Below are 21098 nucleotides of genomic sequence, written 5' to 3' on the forward strand. Positions count from 1 at the left end.
ACAGTCATGAAGTGAAGGAAACGGTTCAAATACATTTTTAATTTTTAATAACATTAACCCCCGGATCGAATCGAAATCGGATCGAATCGGAAATCAGATCAAAATTGGAGCGAATCGGATGGAATCTGAGAAAATCGGAAAAAATCGATTTTGAAATGTAAAAATCGGAATCGAATCGATTCTTGAAATTTGAATCGAAACCCAGCTCTATCAATGAGAGTGCAAGGGCTAATTAACTTGTCACCAGACTGTTTGTAACAGTTACAGTTTGAATTCATTTGCGTTTCTGTCACATAACTTAAAATAAGATATTAGTTTGTAAAACATTGTGTGTGGGACAGTGATGCTGCTGTTTGGAGTGGTGGCTCTACTTACGGCGTTGGCTCCATGTCATCGCGGACTTTCTGTTTCACATCAGATTATTATAACACGGCCGTGCTCCTCCTGCTGTTTCCATAGATGTGTTGGAAGTTTCAAGGCGCTGCAGACGAGCGTGTGGCATGTTTGAAACGTACGAGTGTGACTGGGAAGCAGAGTGTGGAGCGAGTGTGGAGCGGGGGTCCGCGGTGAGGACACACAACAAAACTCTTCCCGGTCGCACCTATAATAGATCCATGGGTCACACTCCTGAGTTTAAAACACGCCGCTCTCTCTGTTGTGCTTCAGCTGCTTCAAGAAGAAGCTCCGTGGGGAACAAAAGCGCCACAAGTCGTTCCGTGCGCTCCGCGCGCCACAGATTCACATGTTTTTAATAAAAATATGTAAATTTAACGAAGCATCAAATCAATATAATAATCAAAGCTTTTTTGTAATCGAATTATTCGATTAACTCGAATAATCGTTGCAGCCCTAGTGCATTGGGCTGTCGTCAGCAGCGTGAGTTCCACTTTGCTGCATGTCCTTCCCCAGTCTCATTTCCCGCTTCACTGTCCTTCGTTTTTATGTTATGAAAGGGTCTGATTTGCACAGTCACTTTCCTGGAGCAGGAGCTCGTCTCCAGAGAGCTGACCTGGAAGGTTCCACAGTATGGCATGGAGACAATTAGACCTAGTTACAAGTCAGATCTGTGGGGAGGTGACCCTGCTCACAGCACAGCGCATGTTCAACAACCATATTATTTGACATTAGCACCTGCAGTCGAATAGATGTAAAATACCATACTTTCCAACATTCCAGGAAAAACTGTAGCATCCCCATGGTAACCAGAGTCAACTATGAACAGGATTTGTGCTTCATTCTCAGCAGTCTCTCTAGAAGTGTGTGAGTCTCTTCTCCTTTCTCTGGTCTCAGGTGGACATCGAGATAAACGGGGAGCCAGTGGATCTCCACATGAAGCTGGGGGACAACGGAGAAGCCTTCTTTGTGGAGGAGAACGAGGACCTGGAGGTGAGTGAAGAACAGTTACTCTGGAGTGGCAGGTGTTAGTGCTTCGGCCTCACAGCAGGAAGGTCTCGTGTTTGACTCGCTGACAGGGCGGGAGAGAGTTTCGAGCTCTCGTACTGTCAGAACCTGATCTGAGCCAGAGTCAGTCCCTGCATGTTCACACTGGCATAGCATCTTTGAGCTGGGGCCATGTCATTTATGGGTTTGTAAGTCAGGAGGAGGAGTTTAAATGTGATTCTAAACTGGACAGGAGCCAGTGAAGAGACTCCAGCACCGTGAGCTCTCTTCTTTTAGTTCCGTTTGTAATCTTGCTGCTGCATTTTGAACCAGTTGAAAGCTTTTTATGGAGCTTTTAGGACACGCTGTGAGCAGGAGTTACAGTCTAATCTAGACGTTACAAATGCATGATAAGTTGTTCAGCATCGCTTTTAGGCAGGATTCTTCGGATTTTATCTATATTACGCAAATGGAAATAGGCTGTTTTACAGGCTTGATTTATATGAGCTTTTACCCCAATATTCAGGCGAGACTAAAATAAGGATGTTTTGTTTATGTTTGGGCTTCTGTAGTGTAAGTTCTGAAGCCCTGACAGTGTTCATGTGCACATGTGCAGGATACGTCATAAGGCGCTGGTACAGCTGGCAGCCCGGTGTAAACGCTCCTCTTTTTTCTCACACTTATTGTGCTTTATCTGCTATATTTTGTATATATTTTGTACGATAGGGACACGCGCTGGAATCGTTTTTAATTCAACTGTTTTTGACTTTTTTCGGCTGGATTTGAGTGTTTTTCGTTGTGTCATCGTGATGTGAGCTAGCTCTGAGCTAGCCCCCAGCCCCCCCGCGCCCTCCGGTCGCCGCTGATGTACAGTATGTCGCCGGTACACGTTTATATAAAAGAGGAACTTCACGAACGATCGGGACACGCACTGGAATCGCTTTAATTCAACTTGTTTTGACTTTATTCGGCTGGATTGAGTGTTTTGGTCGCGATGTGCCTTGGCTCCGAGCCCCCCGGCCCCCCCGCGCCCCACGGCCGGCGCCGTACCGCGTTTACACAAAGGAAGAACTTATGAAACTGCGGAGAACCGTCGTCTTACCCGGAGATCGTCACGTTATCCCGGCGGACATCCTTAGGAAAACACAGAGAAGCAGAAGGGCTGGACGTAAAATCCAAGAGAAGAGAGGAGGAAATAGAAAGCCTGTTCCCGCCGTAGTCATGGGTAACGTGAGGTCCCTTCAAAATAAAATGACGGGAATAGCGAGCCTCATGCAGTCCCAGAGGATTTATAGGGACAGCAGCGTCTTGATTTTCACAGAGACCTGGTTAACAGCAGAAATGCAAGACTCTATTGTAGGTTTGGACAATTTTCATCTGATGCGGGCGGACAGAACGAGAGAATGCGGGAAGAAAAGAGGTGGAGGTCTGGCTGTGTATGTGAACACGAGCTGGTGCAAACCCAAACACTGCACAGTGAAGCGGCAGCTATGTAACAGGGATATTGAACTATTGGCTATTGGCATGAGGCCATATTATCTGCCCCGGGAGTTCTCACATGTGATTTTGATTGCAGTCTATGTGGCCCTGTCTGCCAATGCTGAATATGCTTGTGAAGCACTGCTCTCCTGCACTTGTAGGCTGCAAACACAGCATCCACAGGCTCTCTTCCTCGTCTCTGGTGACTTTAACCACGCTCCTCCCTCTTCTGTTCTACCAACATACACCCAGTATGTTACCTGCCCCACCAGAAACAATAGAACCACTGGACTTGTTTTTTGCCAACACCAAAGAGGCTTATTCTTCTTCCCCCCTCCCTCCCCTGGGCAGCTCGGACCACCTTGTACATCTGAGGCCTGTGTATGAACCCATCGTGCGCAGTCAGCCTGTGGTGTCCCCTGAGGTGAGGATGTGGTCTGCTGAGAGTGAGGAGGCTCTGAGGGACTGCTTCAGCACCACTGTCTGGACTGAGCTCTATGGCCCACATGGGGAGGACATCAACACCATCACAGAGTGCATCACTGACTGCATCAACTTCTGTTTTGAGAACATTATTCCCTCCCGGACAGTATTTTCCAAACAACAAGCCATGGACTAACCGTGAACTGAAGGCTCTGCTGAAGGAGAAGAAGAGAGCCTTCAGGTCAGGGAACAAGGAGGAGCTGAGGACTGTGCAGAAGGAGCTGAGGAGGAAGATCAGGAAGGCCGAGGCCGGCTACAAGAGGAGGATGGAGGAGCAGCTGCAGCAGCAGAAGAACATTCAGGGAGTGTGGAGAAGCCTGAAAACCATCTCGGGCTTCAAAATCCCCCCTGCCCAGACAGAGGGGGATCTACAGTGGGTGAATGATTTAAATGCTCACTTCTTGAGATTTGATCGGTCACCCGCCCCTCCCCCTTTTCCACAGCTGGACAATGCCCTGCATCTGTTCCTCTTCACTTCTCTGCCCCGGACCATCAGCTCCCCACTTCGCCTGGACTCACCCATCCCCCCAGCACGCAGCCCCCCTGCCAACCACTGATTGTCACAGCAGCACAGGTGAGGAGTGAGCTGAAGAGGGTTAAAGTGAGGAAGGCAGCAGGACCTGACGGCATCAGCCCCAGGCTCCTTAAGTCCTGCGCAGATGAACTGTGTGGAGTTATGGAGCATGTCTTCAACATGAGCCTGAAGCTGAGGGTGGTACCACAGGTCTGGAAGACCTCCTGTCTGGTACCTGTGCCAAAGACCTCAACAGCTTCAGGCCGGTGGCTCTCACGTCCCACCTGCGGCTGGTCCTGGACCACCTCCGCTCCACCGTGAGCTCAGCCATGGACCCGCTGCAGTTTGCATATCGGCCTGGCTTCGGAGTGGAGGATGCCGTCATCTCCCTGCTGCACCGCTCTCTCTCTCACCTGGAAAAGCCTGGCAGCTCTGTGAGGATCCTGTTCTTCGATCTTTCCAGCGCCTTCAACACCATCCAGCCGCTGCTCCTGAGGGACAAACTGGAGACGGCTGGTGTGGAGTATGACCTGGCAGAGTGGATCCTGGACTACCTCACAGACCGACCCCAGTTTGTGAGAGCCCGGGACTGTGTGTCTGACACTCGGACCTGCAGTGTGGGGGCGCCCCAGGGCACTGTCCTCGCGCCCTTTCTCTTCACCCTTTACACTGCAGACTTCAGACACGACACGGACAGCTGTGTCCTGCAGAAGTTCTCTGATGACTCTGCCATCATCGGACTCATCACGGACGACGATGATGCGGAGTGCAGAGGACTGGAGCAGGACTTTGTGGAACCACCTCCTCATCTAAGCGAGGAAGACCAAGGAGATGGTGGTGGATTTCCGCAGACGCCACCCCACTGCCCCCTCACCAGTGAACATCCAGGGATGGGACATTGAGAGAGTGACTCATACAAGTACCTGGGTGTTCATCTGAACCACAAACTGGACTGGACTCATAACACAGACGCACTGTACAGGAAGAGCCAGAGTCGGCTCTACCTCCTGAGGAGACACAGGTCTTTTGGAGTCACAGGGCCACTCCTGAAGACCTTCTATGACTCTGTGGTGGCATCAGCCCTCCTGTACGGTGTGGCCTGCTGGAGCAGCAGCATCACAGAGAGGGAGAGGAAGAAGCTGCACAAAGTCATCAATAATAATAATAATAATAATAACTTTTATTTATGTAGCGCTTTTCAGTGACCCAAAGACACTGAACATAATAAAAAAGGGGGGGGGGGTATTTACAGACATCGGGGGACAACACGTACAATACACATTAATATACAGATAAAATGAACAAGACAGAAGAAGTAGAGAGAAAAAGATGGGGATGTAACAGGGGGAAGAAGAGTAGGCAATGGGGTAGGGGAGGTCATAGGCTTGGGTGAAGAGGTATGTTTTTAGGCGGGATTTGAATGTTGTGAGTGAGGGAGAGTGGCGGACAGGTTGGGGGAGGGAGTTCCAGAGTCGGGGTGCTGTTCGGGAGAATGATCTGTCGCCAAAAGTTTTGAGTCGGGATGTTGGTGCAGTCAGGGTGAGAGAGGAGGAGGATCGGAGAGCTCGGGTGGGGCGGTGGGGGATGAGGAGGTCAGACAGGTGGGGGGGGGGCAAGGTGGTGAAGAGCTTTGAAGGTGAGGAGGAGTATTTTAAAGTTTATGCGCTGCTTGATGGGGAGCCAATGGAGAGAGCGGAGAACGGGAGTGATGTGATCACGGGACCGGGTGTGGGTGAGGAGGCGGGCAGCGGAGTTTTGGACCATTTGGAGTCTATGGAGGGAATGGGAGGAGATGCCAGTGAGGAGGGAGTTGCAGTAGTCGAGGCGGGAGGAGATGAAGGCATGGATGAGGGATTCAGCAGCGGGGAGGGTGAGGCAGTGTCGGATTTTGGCGATGCGGCGGAGGTGGAAGTATGAGGTCTTGACGATGTGGCTGACATGTGGAGTGAAGGAGAGGGTGGGGTCCATGATGACGCCGAGATTGCGTACCAGGGTAGAGGGGGTGATGGTCGAGGTGTCGATGCTGAGTGAAAAGGGACCAGTTTTATTGAGAGTGGATTTGGTGCCAATGAGGAGGAGCTCTGTTTTGTCACTGTTCAGTTTGAGTGAGTTGAGAGTGAGCCATGATTTTATTGTAGAGATGCAGGTTTCGATGTGGCTGAGGGGAGGGTTTTGGGTGGATTTGGTGGTGAGGTATATCTGGGTGTCGTCAGCGTAGCAGTGAAAGTCCAGGTTGAGTTGGCGGAGGATGTGACCAAGGGGGAAGATGTAGCAGATGAAGAGGAAGGGGCCGAGGACTGAGCCCTGGGGGACCCCCTGCGTTACTGGGGAGAGGGTGGATGAGTGACCGGAGAGGGAAATGAACTCTTGCCTGTTGGTGAGGTAGGATGTGAGCCAGTCAAGTGCAGAGCCCTCAACACCCAGTTGGCGCAGCCTTTGTAGGAGGATGGAATGGTTTATAGTGTCAAAGGCTGCGCTGAGGTCTAGTAGTAACAGGATGTTGAGGGCCCCGGAGTCTGCAGAGGTGAGGAGATCGTTGAGTACTTTGACCAGGGCTGTTTCAGTGCTGTGAAGTGGGCGGAAGCCAGATTGGAGGGGTTCATAGAGGTTGTTTGACTGGAGGTGGGTGTGAAGTTGGGCGGCGACGATGCGTTCCAGCGTTTTTGAGAGGAACGGCAGGTTGGAGATGGGGCGGTAGTTGGAGAGGTTGGCGGAGTCTAGGGTGGGTTTTTTGAGGATGGGGGTGATGGAGGCCAGTTTGTAGATGGAAGGAACATGGCCGAGGGATAAAGACTGGTTGAAGAGGGTGGTGAGATGGGGGATGAGAGCAGGGAGGCAGGCCTTGGTTAGAGTCGTTGGGAGGGGGTCGAGAGAGCAGGTGGTGGTTTTGGAAGCAGTGATGAGGTCTATGATATGAGAGGAGTTAACAGAGGAGAAGGTGGTGAGGGGAGGGAAGGGTGGGTGGTCAGGGAGAGGGGGGGTGGCAGGGGTGGGGGTGGTGATGGAGTTAATGGAGACGGCAGTCATGGAGCTGTTGATTTTGGAAATTTTGTCATTGAAGGCAAGGAGGAAAGAGTTGCAGAGGTCAGGGGAGGAGGGTGGAGTGATGTCCGGTGGCTGGAGCAGCTTGTTGACGGTGGAGAACAGGGTGCGAGGGCTCCGGTGGGAGCTGCTGATGATGGTGGAGAGGTGGGCAGATTTGGCGGCTTGGAGACCGTCACGGTAGGAGGAGATGTGTAATTTGAAAGCTTCGGCGTGGACGGTGAGGCGGGTTCTTTTGAGGAGTCGTTCGAGTTGGCGGCCAGTCTGCTTCATGGTGCGGAGTTCAGGGGTGTACCAGGGGGCGGGGTTGATGTATGAGACGGAGGAGGTTTTCCAGGGGGCTAGGGAGTCAAGGGAGTCGGAGAGGGTGGTGTTGAGCATGACAGCATAGTCGTCGGGGGAAGAGGGGGGGGAGTCAGGGGGGAAAGCAGAGGATATGAGCTGGGAGAGCGTGAGGGGGTTGACTGACTTGATATTGCGGTAGGTGATGGTGCGTTTTTTGGGGTTGTGGGGCGAGGGTAGGGGGGCGGAGAAAAGGATGCAGAGATGATCAGAGAGTGGGAAGGGGAGGGGGTGGGGCTTAGATATGGGTAGGAGAGAGGAACAGACTAAGTCCAGAGTGTGGCCTTTGGTATGGGTGGGGAAGTCAATATGTTGGGTGAGATGGAAGCAGTCCAGGAGAGAGAGGAAGTCGGATGTCAGTGGGGCGTTGGGGCAGTCAATGTGGATGTTGAAGTCACCAGTGAGTAGGAGGCGGGCAGAGAGAGAGGATGCGATGGTGAGGAGTTCAGACAATTCAGTGAGGAAAGAGGGGTGGGGCTTTGGGGGACGATAGATCAGGATAGCGGTGATGGAGTTGGGGAGGGAGAAGGCGAGGTATTCAAATGATGAGATGGATGGAAGGTTGAGGTTCAGTTCAGTGATGGATGTAGATTTTTTATGAATAACAGCAAGACCTCCCCCACGCCCGGAAAGGCGGGGTTTGGCAGTGTAAGTGTAGTTGGAGGGAGTGGCTTGGTTGAGAGCATAGAAGTCCGGGGGCTGTTGCCATGTTTCACAGAGGAGAAGCAGATCAATGTTATTGTCCAGTAGCAATTCAGATATAACAGGTGATTTGTTGGAGAGGGAGCGGCAGTTCAGCAGTGCAAGGGAGATGGATGGGGACTCGGAGATGGATGGGGGCGCAGGGGTGGAGGGGCGGAGGTTGCTGAGGTTGGCAGTGCGGCAGGTGGGGGTGACGGGGGGGGCGAAAACTAGTCCAGAGTGAGGGGATAGGTGAGCCGTCGTTGGAGTGTTGGTTATGGGAGAGACCAGAGCCCCTGTGGATGTAGCGGGGCCGGCGAAGGATCCCAGCTGAGCTAGCTGCAGAGGCAGCAGCAGCTGGGAGACAGTGGTTATGGTTGAGGAGGTGAAGGTCAGCAGCGGTGTAGGTGAGTAGGCGAGAAGTTGGTGGAGCGGTGGCCTGGAGGCGCGGGAGTGATAGTCCGAGGAGGAGATGGAACGTAGCAGCAGATGAGAGTAATCCAGTTAGTATGTTGGCAGTGGCTAGAGGCTGGTTAACTAGAAGCTGGTGGGCAGAGAGTTGTGAAAAAGCAGCAGTGGACCGGGTGTTGAAGCTGGTGGAGTGAGTGGCGTTGGTTGCCCCAGACCTTGTCTGCACAGCAGGGAGGCCCCGCGATACCATGACGGACCTCAGCAGGTGTTAAGCCAGCTGTTAGCTGGCGGCTAGGGCAGTAGATAGTCCAGGAGTGAGGGAGGAGATGAGCGATGGACGGTGCAGTAATGTCCGATGAAGTGAAGGAACAGGGATGTAGACAGAAGACAACACAGAGACTCGGGAACAAAACAAAACAATGGAAACGACTAACAAAACAAAGACGTTGGGACAGAAGCGGCAGTCCACATACCAGACGCCGGCGTTGCTCTAGCCCAATCAAGACGCATTTGAGTCCAGTTTTGTGACCAGATCGCCCCCGTCTGTGGAGCGGGGGAAAGCAGAGAAACGGGGCTGTACCTTGGTTGTATGGGGCTGCTTTTCTCCGGGTGGAGCCGGTGCCCCGCTCTCCGTGTCTGCTCCTGTGGCGGGCTGGGGCCACACCTTCGCCCAGGTACAGACCTCCGGGGCGACGGGTGCGGGAGCGCGGAACCGTGTTCGGGCGTGGAAACGCCGGTGCAGCGGAGGAGAAGCGGAGCCGCGTGCGGCTCGTGGCGGTGCGTGCCGCTCGTGGTGGTGCGTGCCGCTCGTGGTGGAGCCGGTGATCGGACGTGGAAACGCCGGTGCAGCGGAGGAGAAGCGGTGCCGCTTGCTCGTGGTGCGTGCGGCTCGTGGTGGTGTGTGCCGCTCGTGGTGGAGCCGGTGATCGGACACGGAAACGCCGGTGCAGCGGAGGAGAAGCGGTGCCGCTTGCTCGTGGTGCGTGCGGCTCGTGGTGGTGTGTGCCGCTCGTGGTGGAGCCGGTGATCGGACACGGAAACGCTGGTGCAGCGGAGGAGAAGCGGTGCCGCTCGCTCGTGGTGCCATCAAGAAGTCCAGCTCCGTCCTGGGCTGTCCTCTGGACTCGGTGCAGGAGGTGGGGGACAGAAGGGTCCTGGCTAGATTCACATCTATGCTGGACCATGAGTGTCGCCCCCTGCAGGACACTCTGTCCACTCTGGAGAGCAGCTTCAGTGAGAGACTGATCCACCCTCGCTGTGTGAAGGAAAGGTTTCGCAGGTCTTTCCTTCTGCTGCTGTCAGACTTTATAACAAACAATGTTAGTCCTGAACACTCGCAATACTGATGTAACCATGTGCAATTCCGTCATATGTTCAATTACTGTTGTGATTCATGTGCAATTACTGTGAAATTCATGTGCAATCCATGTGCCGTCGTGACACATATTCATGTGCAATTACTGTCGGGATCACATGCAATGGTATTTATGTATTTATTTATTTTTATTTTTATTATTTTTTCCCCTCCATCCCTTGTTGGGTTTTGTCTATGGGAGTTTTTGTTTATAAGAGATCTTCTACTGAAAGTGTTTTTCAAACTTCCTATAAGTGATCTGTTCTTTTCTTCTGTATCTACCTCTGTATCTTCCTGCGTTGCACCATTGAAATTTCCCCATGTGGGACAATAAAGGATTATCTTATCTTATCTGCAGAAACTAGAAGGCCTAAGCTTTCTAATGATGCATCACACTTGCATGTGGGCTGTAAGCAATAAAAAAAAGCAATGCCATTTGGGTATGTCCAACCATTGTGCATAGGTCGAAATAGGTGGATGGTAACAGGTTATGAGAGCTCCTGGTCAAATAAGACTACAAGGTTTCTTACAGTAGAACTGGAGGCTTCACTGACATTGTCCAGTGTGACTATCTGCTCAGATAGAGCATCTCGTACATTTTTAAGACCAGCACAATGACCTCGTTTTTTTCAGGGTTTAGAAGCACGCAGGTGGAAGTGCGCATGCGCACTCCCCCGTGCGTACTGATACAACACACACGTGCATTTGTTTATTAGCGCGACGGATCGCATCGCATCTCTCGTCTCCCATAGATTTCCGTCTTCTTCTGAGTCAGCTCGAACAGTCTTTCTCTGTCTTCATTTTGTCCCGTACACTAAGGGAACTATATGATGATAGATCAATGCGCTTAGACATGCGGAAACGTGGGGACGAGCCGCACACGGCTGCAGGTGAGCGGTAGGTGCGTTTTATGATTGCTACGTGGCAGGACTAATAGGCAGTCCACGCCACGAGGAAATGAGCCTCATTTTTGGGCCAAAAAAATCGTCCATTCAACCTTTAAGTGTCCTCCAGGTTTTTATCTCCTTCACACAAGCACTAAGTCTGTTACTTGATTACTCTGATCAGGTTCATTGATAAATACAGCTCAGTGTCATCTGCAGAGCAGTGGAAGGTAATGTCATGTGACCTGATCATGTGACCTAACGGCAGCATGTAAAGAGGAAACAGAACTGGACCCAGTACTGACCCCTGAGGCACACCGTAAGTTACTTTAGAACAAGGGGAGGAGCTCTGGTTTACATGGACAAACTGGTACCTATCAGATAAATAGGATGTAAAGCAGCTGAGGGCGGGGCCTCTGCAATAGAATGTTGTGGTCGATGGTGTTAAACGCTGTAATTCACTGAAATTAGCCTGATTTCACGATTCTGCCCGAGTTTGGACTGTAACGATCCTTTTTTTGTGTGAGGTCCCGGCTCATCTGTGCACGTCCCCGATCCCCCGCGAGCTGGAGGAGCAGCAGGAGCCCGTAGAGGGCGCCACAGCCAGCGGAGGACGCAGGCGGAAGCGCAGGAAGAAACGTTTTCGGTCGGATTGTCACCCGAGAGACGAGAGTTCCTCCGAGGGTCGAGAGGAGAGCTCGAGCCCGGCGCTGCACAGGTCGAGCCCGGCGCTGTACGGGTCAAACTCAGCGCTGGATGGGTCCAGCTCAGCGCTGCAGTCCAGGTGTGACACTGCAACACATACACTCCTTTTACAAGTACTCACCTAGTACAGTAATACAGTAAATGTATTACTCACTGGGTGTAATCCCTCATTCGTGCCGTGCCGTTTGCGTGCCATGATCTTAATACCTGGCCAGGGGTCTCGCCCCGCCATCCCTTACATCAGTGGTCCCCAAACTATGGCCTTTCAATCCGGCCCGCCAAGCTTGTCCGTTATATTAAACATTTAAAAAAAAAATATATCTTTATTTATTTATTTTTATTTTTTTGCCGTAGGCTTTATTAGACAGTAGATGGAATGAGAAAGAAAGGAAGGGGAATGATGAGAGAGAAAGGAGTCGGGATTCAAACTCACGATACTGTGGCCGTTCATTTTACCTTTGGCCTGTAATGCCCACATTTCCCCAAGAGATGGCACTGTTCCCTCTAAGCTGCAGCTGCGCACTGCTCGCACTTAGTGCACTGCTCGCACAAGAAAATCTATGGCGCGCAGAAAATAAAATTCACCACAAACGGCCACTGGGGCCAATCAAGCAGGAAGCACAAGTGTTTGACACTGAAGAAGACTCTTGTGGACAGTAGAAGACTCTTGTGGACAGTAGAAGACTCTTGTGGACAGTAGAAGACTCTTGTGGACAGTAGAAGACTCTAGTGGACAGTAGAAGACTCTTGTGGACAGTAGAAGACTCTTGTGGACAGAAGAAGACTCTTGTGGACAGTAGAAGACTCTTGTGGACAGTAGAAGACTCTTGTGGACAGTAGAAGACTCTTGTGGACAGAAGAAGACTCTTGTGGACAGTAGAAGACTCTTGTGGACAGAAGAAGACTCATGTGGACAGTAGAAGACAGTAGATAATTAATCATTATTTAATGCATTTGTTGCTTTGTTACAAGTTACAGGTCAAATCTTGCGTGTCATTTATAGTAATTCATTCGTTCACACAAACACACCATATTTTCCTGGCCCCGCCCCTCTCCTGGCCCCGCCCCTCGGCCAAATTTTAGAACCCAATGTGGCCCTTGAGTCAAAAAGTTTGGGGACCACTGCCTTACATGATAAATCAAAATGGCCCACCATCTGTTTTGACATGGGGAGAATATAAACCATCCCTACAATCCGGCACGTAGAGCGGCGGTGAGCGCACGGCGGGCTGTGGGGAGCGGGCGGTGGGGAGCGCGCGACGGGCAGGGAGCGCGCGACGGGCGGTGCCGTGGCCAGCGCGCGACGGGCGGTGCCGTGGCCAGCGTGCGACGGGCGGTGCCGTGGCCAGCGCGCGACGGGCGGTGCCGTGGCCAGCGCGGGGAGCGCGGCTAGCACAGAAAAGTTGGAAAACCATTTTTTGCGGCAAAGATGCGGCGCAGCAACCAATCAAGAGATTACGCTCTAGTGACGTGCTACGCACTGCCCGGAAGAAGGAACAAAAGAAACCCCGCATTAGGTTTCGGCCAATCACAGAAGACGTGAGACGAAAGCACGTGCACTGCTTCAGTCATTCTGACAGCATGTCCAAACGCAGACAATTGAATATTACAGGTTCTTTTAAAAAATCAACTGAGAAATGCTATTTCTCCTGTGAAGATGGTTTAATGCCAGCAACACAGGATGCGGGAGATGAAATTGTATTTGGTCAACAACGGGCTGAGGCTGCTGAAGAAGAAAGTGGAACTCCCTCTGCCCCTGTTGAAAATGCTGATGTGGTGATTGCCGAGCCCGGGGTCGAGGAGGGTGACGATGGTGAACACAACCAAGTCCAAGATGACAACAGTTCAAAAAAACCTGCTCATGGACAAAATTCTGGGATTGATTCTGCTTTGAAGGAAAAAATCCCCTGGATCTCAGCAGCAGAAGGTAAGTGAGGCCCGACACGTTTTTGTATAAGCACCAACAATGAACAGTCAGTGATGACAGAACAATATTATTTGATAATGTCAGTAACCGAGTAGGCCTACCATGTCTACTGAATCATGATGTTATTTAATGACTTTTGAACATGCTGAACAGATGTAGGAGGTTGCTTTGGCGAAATAGATTGTAAAGGATGTTGATACCACTTAACAGCTGGCTAATAAAATCATTCAAATAATGAAATGATAATAAAGTGTTAATACATTCTTCTTTTGTTAATCATTGAACACACACTCTTCTGGTTCTCACAAGAATTTGGATTATGGCATTGCAAGCAAATGATCTGAAATTCACTTCATTCATACACTCTAAAACAATGTATTTTTTATTTCAGGAGGAAAGCTGTGCTTGTTGTACAGAAAACTGGGGAAAATGGGAAGAGGCCAAAAAGGGCTGTATATGGAAAAGTTCCCTGGGTTGATGTGGCGTGTATCAATTTGGATGGATGTGGTCCAAAAACATGCCAAATCTGATTGTCACCAGGATACAGTTCGTATAGAAGGTCTACTTTCGGGATCAAGCCCTGATTCGACCAGAAGAAAATCCAGTGACATCAGCTGAAAAGAAAGCTCAAGTGTATGTATTGGTGTTGCCAGCAGGAGATAGCCCAATCTACAAAATTCCCATCAGTGATTAAATTGGCAAAATCTCTTGGATGTGATTATTTAGATGACCTGAGAGTAGTCAGAAGTGTTGACTATCAAAGTCAAAACTATCCAGGATTTAGTTGGCTGTTTGGCAAACACAGTATCTCAGCCCCTCCTTGAAAAGATCAATGACTCCAAGCTGTATTCACTGCGAGACATTCGAGACAACAGATAAAAAAACAACTCATCATATACTGCCGGTATATCTTCAATGGTGCTCCTGATGTCCGTTATTTGTCCATGTTGCCAATACCAGATGGGAGTGCAAAAACAATCACAGATGCTGTCATGAATAAGATAAGGGACTTAGGACTTGATCCCGAACCAGTTGCTTTAGGAAGTGATGGAGCAAGTGTGATGCTTGGCCGTAACAATGGTGTAGCTGCTAGAATCAAAGGAACAGTACCATGGCTGATATCATCACTGTGTCGCTCATCAGCTGGCTCCTGCTGCTGGACAGGCTTCAAGCAGTGTTGCCTACCTCAACAAGTTCAAATCAATTCTGGACCAGCTCTACAGATTCTACAAATGTTCTGCTGTCAGAACAGCTGGGCTAGCAGAAATTCAGGTAACTGTATTTGTCAATTTTCATAAAAATGATTCTTGAATGAATAAAAATCCTGCTGAGTTTTCATTACAGAAAGCACTTGAGCAACCACAGCTCCAGCTCAAACATGCTTGTGACACTCGCTGGTTCTCCCATGATATGGCTGTTAGTGCTGTAAGAAAATATTTACCTGCTATAATCAGTAGTTTGTCAAAAGAAGCACAGGAGAGAAATGATGCCCAAGCCCTAGGATTAGTGAAATGTATTCAGATGTACAACTTCATAGCATCAATTCACACATTCAGTGATGTTCTATCACCTCTCACAGCTTTCTAAAGCATTTCAGGTAAGCTTCATATAGGTATCAAGGTTTTTTAAAGTTCTCAATCTCTATTCAACCTTTCACAATTTGTTTTAGGCATCAGTAATTGATCAATCTGTGGTAAAGCCACTTGTTCAAGGCACAAAAGCAACAATCCGTGGATTACTTACTGAACAGGGAGAATACATGAGACAACTTCCACAGTTCCTTATTGACAACCAGGACATCATAGAAGTTACCCCAACAGAAGAAGCTCTCACAACCTATAATAACCAGGTAGACACTTGTTGCTCATTCTTACCTGAAAAGAACACAAACATCAATGGCAAGCTTTAATTCACCTATTAACTATTTTTTCCAGGTTTAAAAAACCTTTCCTCCAGAACTTATTAAGCCATTTGTAAAAGAGATTTCCTGATGTCAACATCATTGACGCCTTCTCTGTCCTGGATCCCTCTAAATTCCCTCAGGATGAACACACATGGGGATGAAGCAATTGGTGTAAGTTGAATTACTGTCAAGGTGAGGGTTATATACAGTTTTTATGAATGAAAATAGCTGAACATTTTATTTTTCCATGCAGATGATCCTGGACCACTTCCATGCACTGCCACACCTTGACAAGACTGAAACCAAGAGGGAATGGCTTCTATTCAAGCACACAGTGGCTGCAGATGAAAACATGAAGTTGTTGACAGCTTGTGAGGCCATGAAAATGTTAGCTAATAAGAACAGCCCACTTGCTGGAGTATTCCCAAGTCTAGCAACCTTGTCAAAATTGTATTTGCTGATTTCTGTGTCTACTGCTGGTAATATTGTTTTGGCAAGAAACATGAGTTTCTCACTCTCTCATCCTCTTGAGACGATCTCAATGTGGTCATTTCTCAATTTCAGATTGTGAGAGGGAGTTCTCCACTTTAGGGAGAATAAAGACCAAGTCAAGGAGTTCTCTGTCAACAAAGATGCTGGAGAACCTGATGCTCCTGGAACTGAAGGTCCAAATATCCCTGATGGTCCTGACTCTGAGTCTGTGTCCAATGGATGAAAAAAACACAAAGAGTTGATGTGTCCAAATGATTTCAGCCTGATACTGCCATGAGATAAAACTGTACCAATGTGAATTATTGTGTATTATACAGTGTCAATTGGTAAAACATTTAAAGTACTATGTCTTTGTGTTTATTTATCATTTCCATTAAGTTTTGGGAAGCCAATATTCAAATGTCTGTTTGTACACCATGTAATAGTGTGTTTAGACTTATACACCATGTAATAGTATGTTTAGACTTATACACCATGTAATAGTGTGTTTAGACTTATACACCATGTAATAGTGTGTTTAGGCCTATACACCATGTAATAGTATGTTTAGGCTTATACACCATGTAATAGTATGTTTAGACTTATACACCATGTAATAGTGTGTTTAGACTTATACACCATGTAATAGTGTGTTTAGACTTATACACATGTAATAGTGTGTTTAGACTTATACACTATGTAATAGTGTGTTTAGACTTATACACATGTAATAGTGTGTTTAGACTTATACACTATGTAATAGTGTGTTTAGACTTATACACCATGTAATAGTGTGTTTAGACTTATACACCATGTAATAGTGTGTTTAGACTTATACACCATGTAATAGTGTGTTTAGACTTATACACCATGTAATAGTATGTTTAGGCTTATACACCATGTAATAGTATGTTTAGACTTATACACCATGTAATAATGTGTTTAGACTTATACACCATGTAATAGTATGTTTAGACTTATACACCATGTAATAATATGTTTAGACTTATACACCATGTAATAGTATGTTTAGACTTATACACCATGTAATAATATGTTTAGACTTATACACCATGTAATAGTATGTTTAGACTTATACACCATGTAATAATATGTTTAGACTTATACACCATGTAATAGTATGTTTAGACTTATACACCATGTAATAGTATGTTTAGACTTATACACCATGTAATAGTATGTTTAGACTTATACACCATGTAATAATATGTTTAGACTTATACACCATGTAATAGTATGTTCAGACTTATACACCATGTAATAATGTGTTTAGACTTATAGACCATGTAATAGTATGTTTAGACTTATAGACCATGTAATAGTATGTTTAGACTTATACACCATGTAATAGTATGTTTAGACTTATACACCATGTAATAATATGTTTAGACTTATACACCATGTAATAGTGTGTTTAGACTTATACACCATGTAATAGTATGTTTAGGCCTATACACCATGTAATAATATGTTTAGACTTATACACCATGTAATAATGTGTTTAGACTTATAGACCATGTAATAGTATGTTTAGACTTATACACCATGTAATAGTATGTTTAGACTTATACACCATGTAATAGTATGTTTAGGCTTATACACCATGTAATAGTGTGTTTAGGCTTATACACCATGTAATAGTATGTTTAGACTTATACACATGTAATAGTGTGTTTAGACTTATACACCATGTAATAATGTGTTTAGACTTATACACCATGTAATAGTGTGTTTAGACTTATACACCATGTAATAGTATGTTTAGACTTATACACCATGTAATAGTGTGTTTAGACTTATACACCATGTAATAGTGTGTTTAGACTTATACACCATGTAATAATGTGTTTAGACTTATACACCATGTAATAGTGTGTTTAGACTTATACACCATGTAATAGTGTGTTTAGACTTATACACCATGTAATAGTGTGTTTAGGCTTATACACATGTAATAGTGTGTTTAGGCTTATACACATGTAATAGTGTGTTTAGGCTTATACACCATGTAATAGTGTGTTTAGACTTATACACCATGTAATAGTGTGTTTAGACTTATACACCATGTAATAGTGTGTTTAGACTTATACACCATGTAATAGTGTGTTTAGGCTTATACACATGTAATAGTGTGTTTAGGCTTATACACATGTAATAGTGTGTTTAGGCTTATACACCATGTAATAGTGTGTTTAGACTTATACACCATGTAATAGTATGTTTAGACTTATACACCATGTAATAGTGTGTTTAGACTTATACACCATGTAATAGTGTGTTTAGGCTTATACACCATGTAATAGTGTGTTTAGACTTATACACCATGTAATAGTGTGTTTAGGCTTATACACCATGTAATTGTGTGTTTAGACTTATACACCATGTAATAGTGTGTTTAGACTTATACACATGTAATAGTGTGTTTAGACTTATACACCATGTAATAGTATGTTTAGACTTATACACATGTAATAGTGTGTTTAGGCTTATACACCATGTAATAGTATGTTTAGACTTATACACCATGTAATAGTATGTTTAGACTTATACACATGTAATAGTGTGTTTAGACTTATACACCATGTAATAGTGTGTTTAGGCTTATACACATGTAATAGTATGTTTAGGCTTATACACCATGTAATAGTGTGTTTAGACTTATACACATGTAATAGTATGTTTAGGCTTATACACCATGTAATAGTGTGTTTAGGCTTATACACCATGTAATACTGTGTTTAGACTTATACACCATGTAATAGTGTGTTTAGACTTATACACCATGAAATAGTATGTTTAGACTTATACACCATGTAATACTGTGTTTAGACTTATACACCATGTAATAATGTGTTTAGACTTATACACCATGAAATAGTATATTTAGACTTATACACATGTAATAGTGTGTTTAGGCTTATACACCATGTAATACTGTGTTTAGACTTATACACCATGTAATAGTGTGTTTAGACTTATACACCATGAAATAGTATATTTAGACTTATACACATGTAATAGTGTGTTTAGACTTATACACCATGTAATAGTGTGTTTAGACTTATACACCATGAAATAGTATGTTTAGACTTATACACCATGTAATAGTATGTTTAGACTTATACACCATGTAATAATGTGTTTAGACTTATACACCATGTAATAGTGTGTTTAGGCTTATACACCATGTAATAGTGTGTTTAGACTTATACACCATGTAATAGTGTGTTTAGACTTATACACCATGTAATAGTGTGTTTAGGCTTATACACCATGTAATAGTATGTTTAGACTTATACACCATGTAATAGTATGTTTAGACTTATACACCATGTAATAGTGTGTTTAGACTTATACACCATGTAATAATGTGTTTAGACTTATACACCATGTAATAGTATGTTTAGACTTATACACCATGTAATAGTGTGTTTAGACTTATACACCATGTAATAGTATGTTTAGACTTATACACCATGTAATAGTGTGTTTAGACTTATACACCATGTAATAATGTGTTTAGACTTATACACCATGTAATAGTATGTTTAGACTTATACACCATGTAATAGTATGTTTAGACTTATACACCATGTAATAGTGTGTTTAGACTTATACACCATGTAATAGTGTGTTTAGACTTATACACCATGTAATAGTGTGTTTAGACTTATACACCATGTAATAGTGTGTTTAGACTTATACACCATGTAAAAGTGTGTTTAGACTTATACACCATGTAATAGTGTGTTTAGACTTATACACCATGTAATAGTGTGTTTAGACTTATACACCATGTAATAGTGTGTTTAGACTTATACACCATGTAATAATGTGTTTAGACTTATACACCATGTAATAGTATGTTTAGACTTATACACCATGTAATAGTGTGTTTAGGCTTATACACCATGTAATAGTATGTTTAGACTTATACACCATGTAATAGTGTGTTTAGACTTATACATCATGTAATAGTGTGTTTAGACTTATACACCATGTAATAGTGTGTTTAGACTTATACACCATGTAATAGTATGTTTAGACTTATACACCATGTAATAGTATGTTTAGGCTTATACACATGTAATAGTATGTTTAGACTTATACACATGTAATAGTGTGTTTAGACTTATACACCATGTAAAAGTGTGTTTAGACTTATACACCATGTAATAATGTGTTTAGACTTATACACCATGTAATAGTGTGTTTAGACTTATACACCATGTAATAGTGTGTTTAGACTTATACACCATGTAATAATGTGTTTAGACTTATACACCATGTAATAGTATGTTTAGACTTATACACCATGTAATAGTGTGTTTAGGCTTATACACCATGTAATAGTATGTTTAGACTTATACACCATGTAATAGTGTGTTTAGACTTATACATCATGTAATAGTGTGTTTAGACTTATACACATGTAATAGTATGTTTAGACTTATACACCATGTAATAGTATGTTTAGACTTATACACCATGTAATAGTATGTTTAGACTTATACACATGTAATAGTGTGTTTAGACTTATACACATGTAATAGTGTGTTTAGACTTATACACCATGTAATAGTGTGTTTAGACTTATACACCATGTAATAGTATGTTTAGACTTATACACCATGTAATAGTGTGTTTAGACTTATACACTATGTAATAGTATGTTTAGACTTATACACATGTAATAGTATGTTTAGACTTATACACCATGTAATAGTGTGTTTAGACTTATACACCATGTAATAGTATGTTTAGACTTATACACCATGTAATAGTATGTTTAGGCTTATACACATGTAATAGTGTGTTTAGACTTATACACCATGTAATAGTGTGTTTAGACTTATACACCATGTAATAGTATGTTTAAGCTTATACACCATGTAATAGTATGTTTAGACTTATACACCATGTAATAGTGTGTTTAGGCTTATACACCATGTAATAGTGTGTTTAGGCCCATACACCATGTAATAGTATGTTTAGACTTATACACCATGTAATAATGTGTTTAGACTTATACACCATGTAATAGTGTGTTTAGACTTATACACGATGTAATAGTATGTTTAGACTTATACACCATGTAATAGTATGTTTAGGCTTATACACCATGTAATAATGTGTTTAGACTTATACACCATGTAATAATGTGTTTAGACTTATACACCATGTAATAGTATGTTTAGGCTTATACACCATGTAATAGTGTGTTTAGGCTTATACACCATGTAATAGTATGTTTAGACTTATACACCATGTAATAGTATGTTTAGGCTTATACACCATGTAATAGTGTGTTTAGGCTTATACACCATGTAATAGTATGTTTAGGCTTATACACATGTAATAATATGTTTAGACTTATACACATGTAATAGTGCGTTTAGACTTATACACCATGTAATAGTGTGTTTAGGCTTATACACCATGTAATAATGTGTTTAGACTTATACACCATGTAATAGTGTGTTTAGACTTATACACCATGT

At 44.8% G+C, this 21098-nt stretch overlaps 1 protein-coding gene across 1 annotated transcript in view; it reads left to right on the plus strand.

Annotated features, from left to right (window-relative positions):
• LOC140372417 (phosphatidate phosphatase LPIN3) overlaps positions 1-21098 on the plus strand; it is an 89613-nt gene that overhangs the window by 18054 nt on the left and 50461 nt on the right. Inside the window, exons 2-5 of the mRNA XM_072459513.1 lie at positions 1291-1385; positions 11091-11356; positions 12933-13202; positions 15670-15805. Coding sequence (XP_072315614.1) covers positions 1291-1385; positions 11091-11356; positions 12933-13202; positions 15670-15805 — 767 coding nt within the window. The remainder of the gene's footprint in view (positions 1-1290; positions 1386-11090; positions 11357-12932; positions 13203-15669; positions 15806-21098) is intronic.

The sequence above is a fragment of the Eucyclogobius newberryi genome, unplaced genomic scaffold (assembly GCF_026437365.1).
Source record: "Eucyclogobius newberryi isolate DKJ021-1_F unplaced genomic scaffold, fEucNew1.0.hap1 SCAF_23, whole genome shotgun sequence".
In the NCBI taxonomy this organism is placed as follows: domain Eukaryota; kingdom Metazoa; phylum Chordata; class Actinopteri; order Gobiiformes; family Gobiidae; genus Eucyclogobius; species Eucyclogobius newberryi.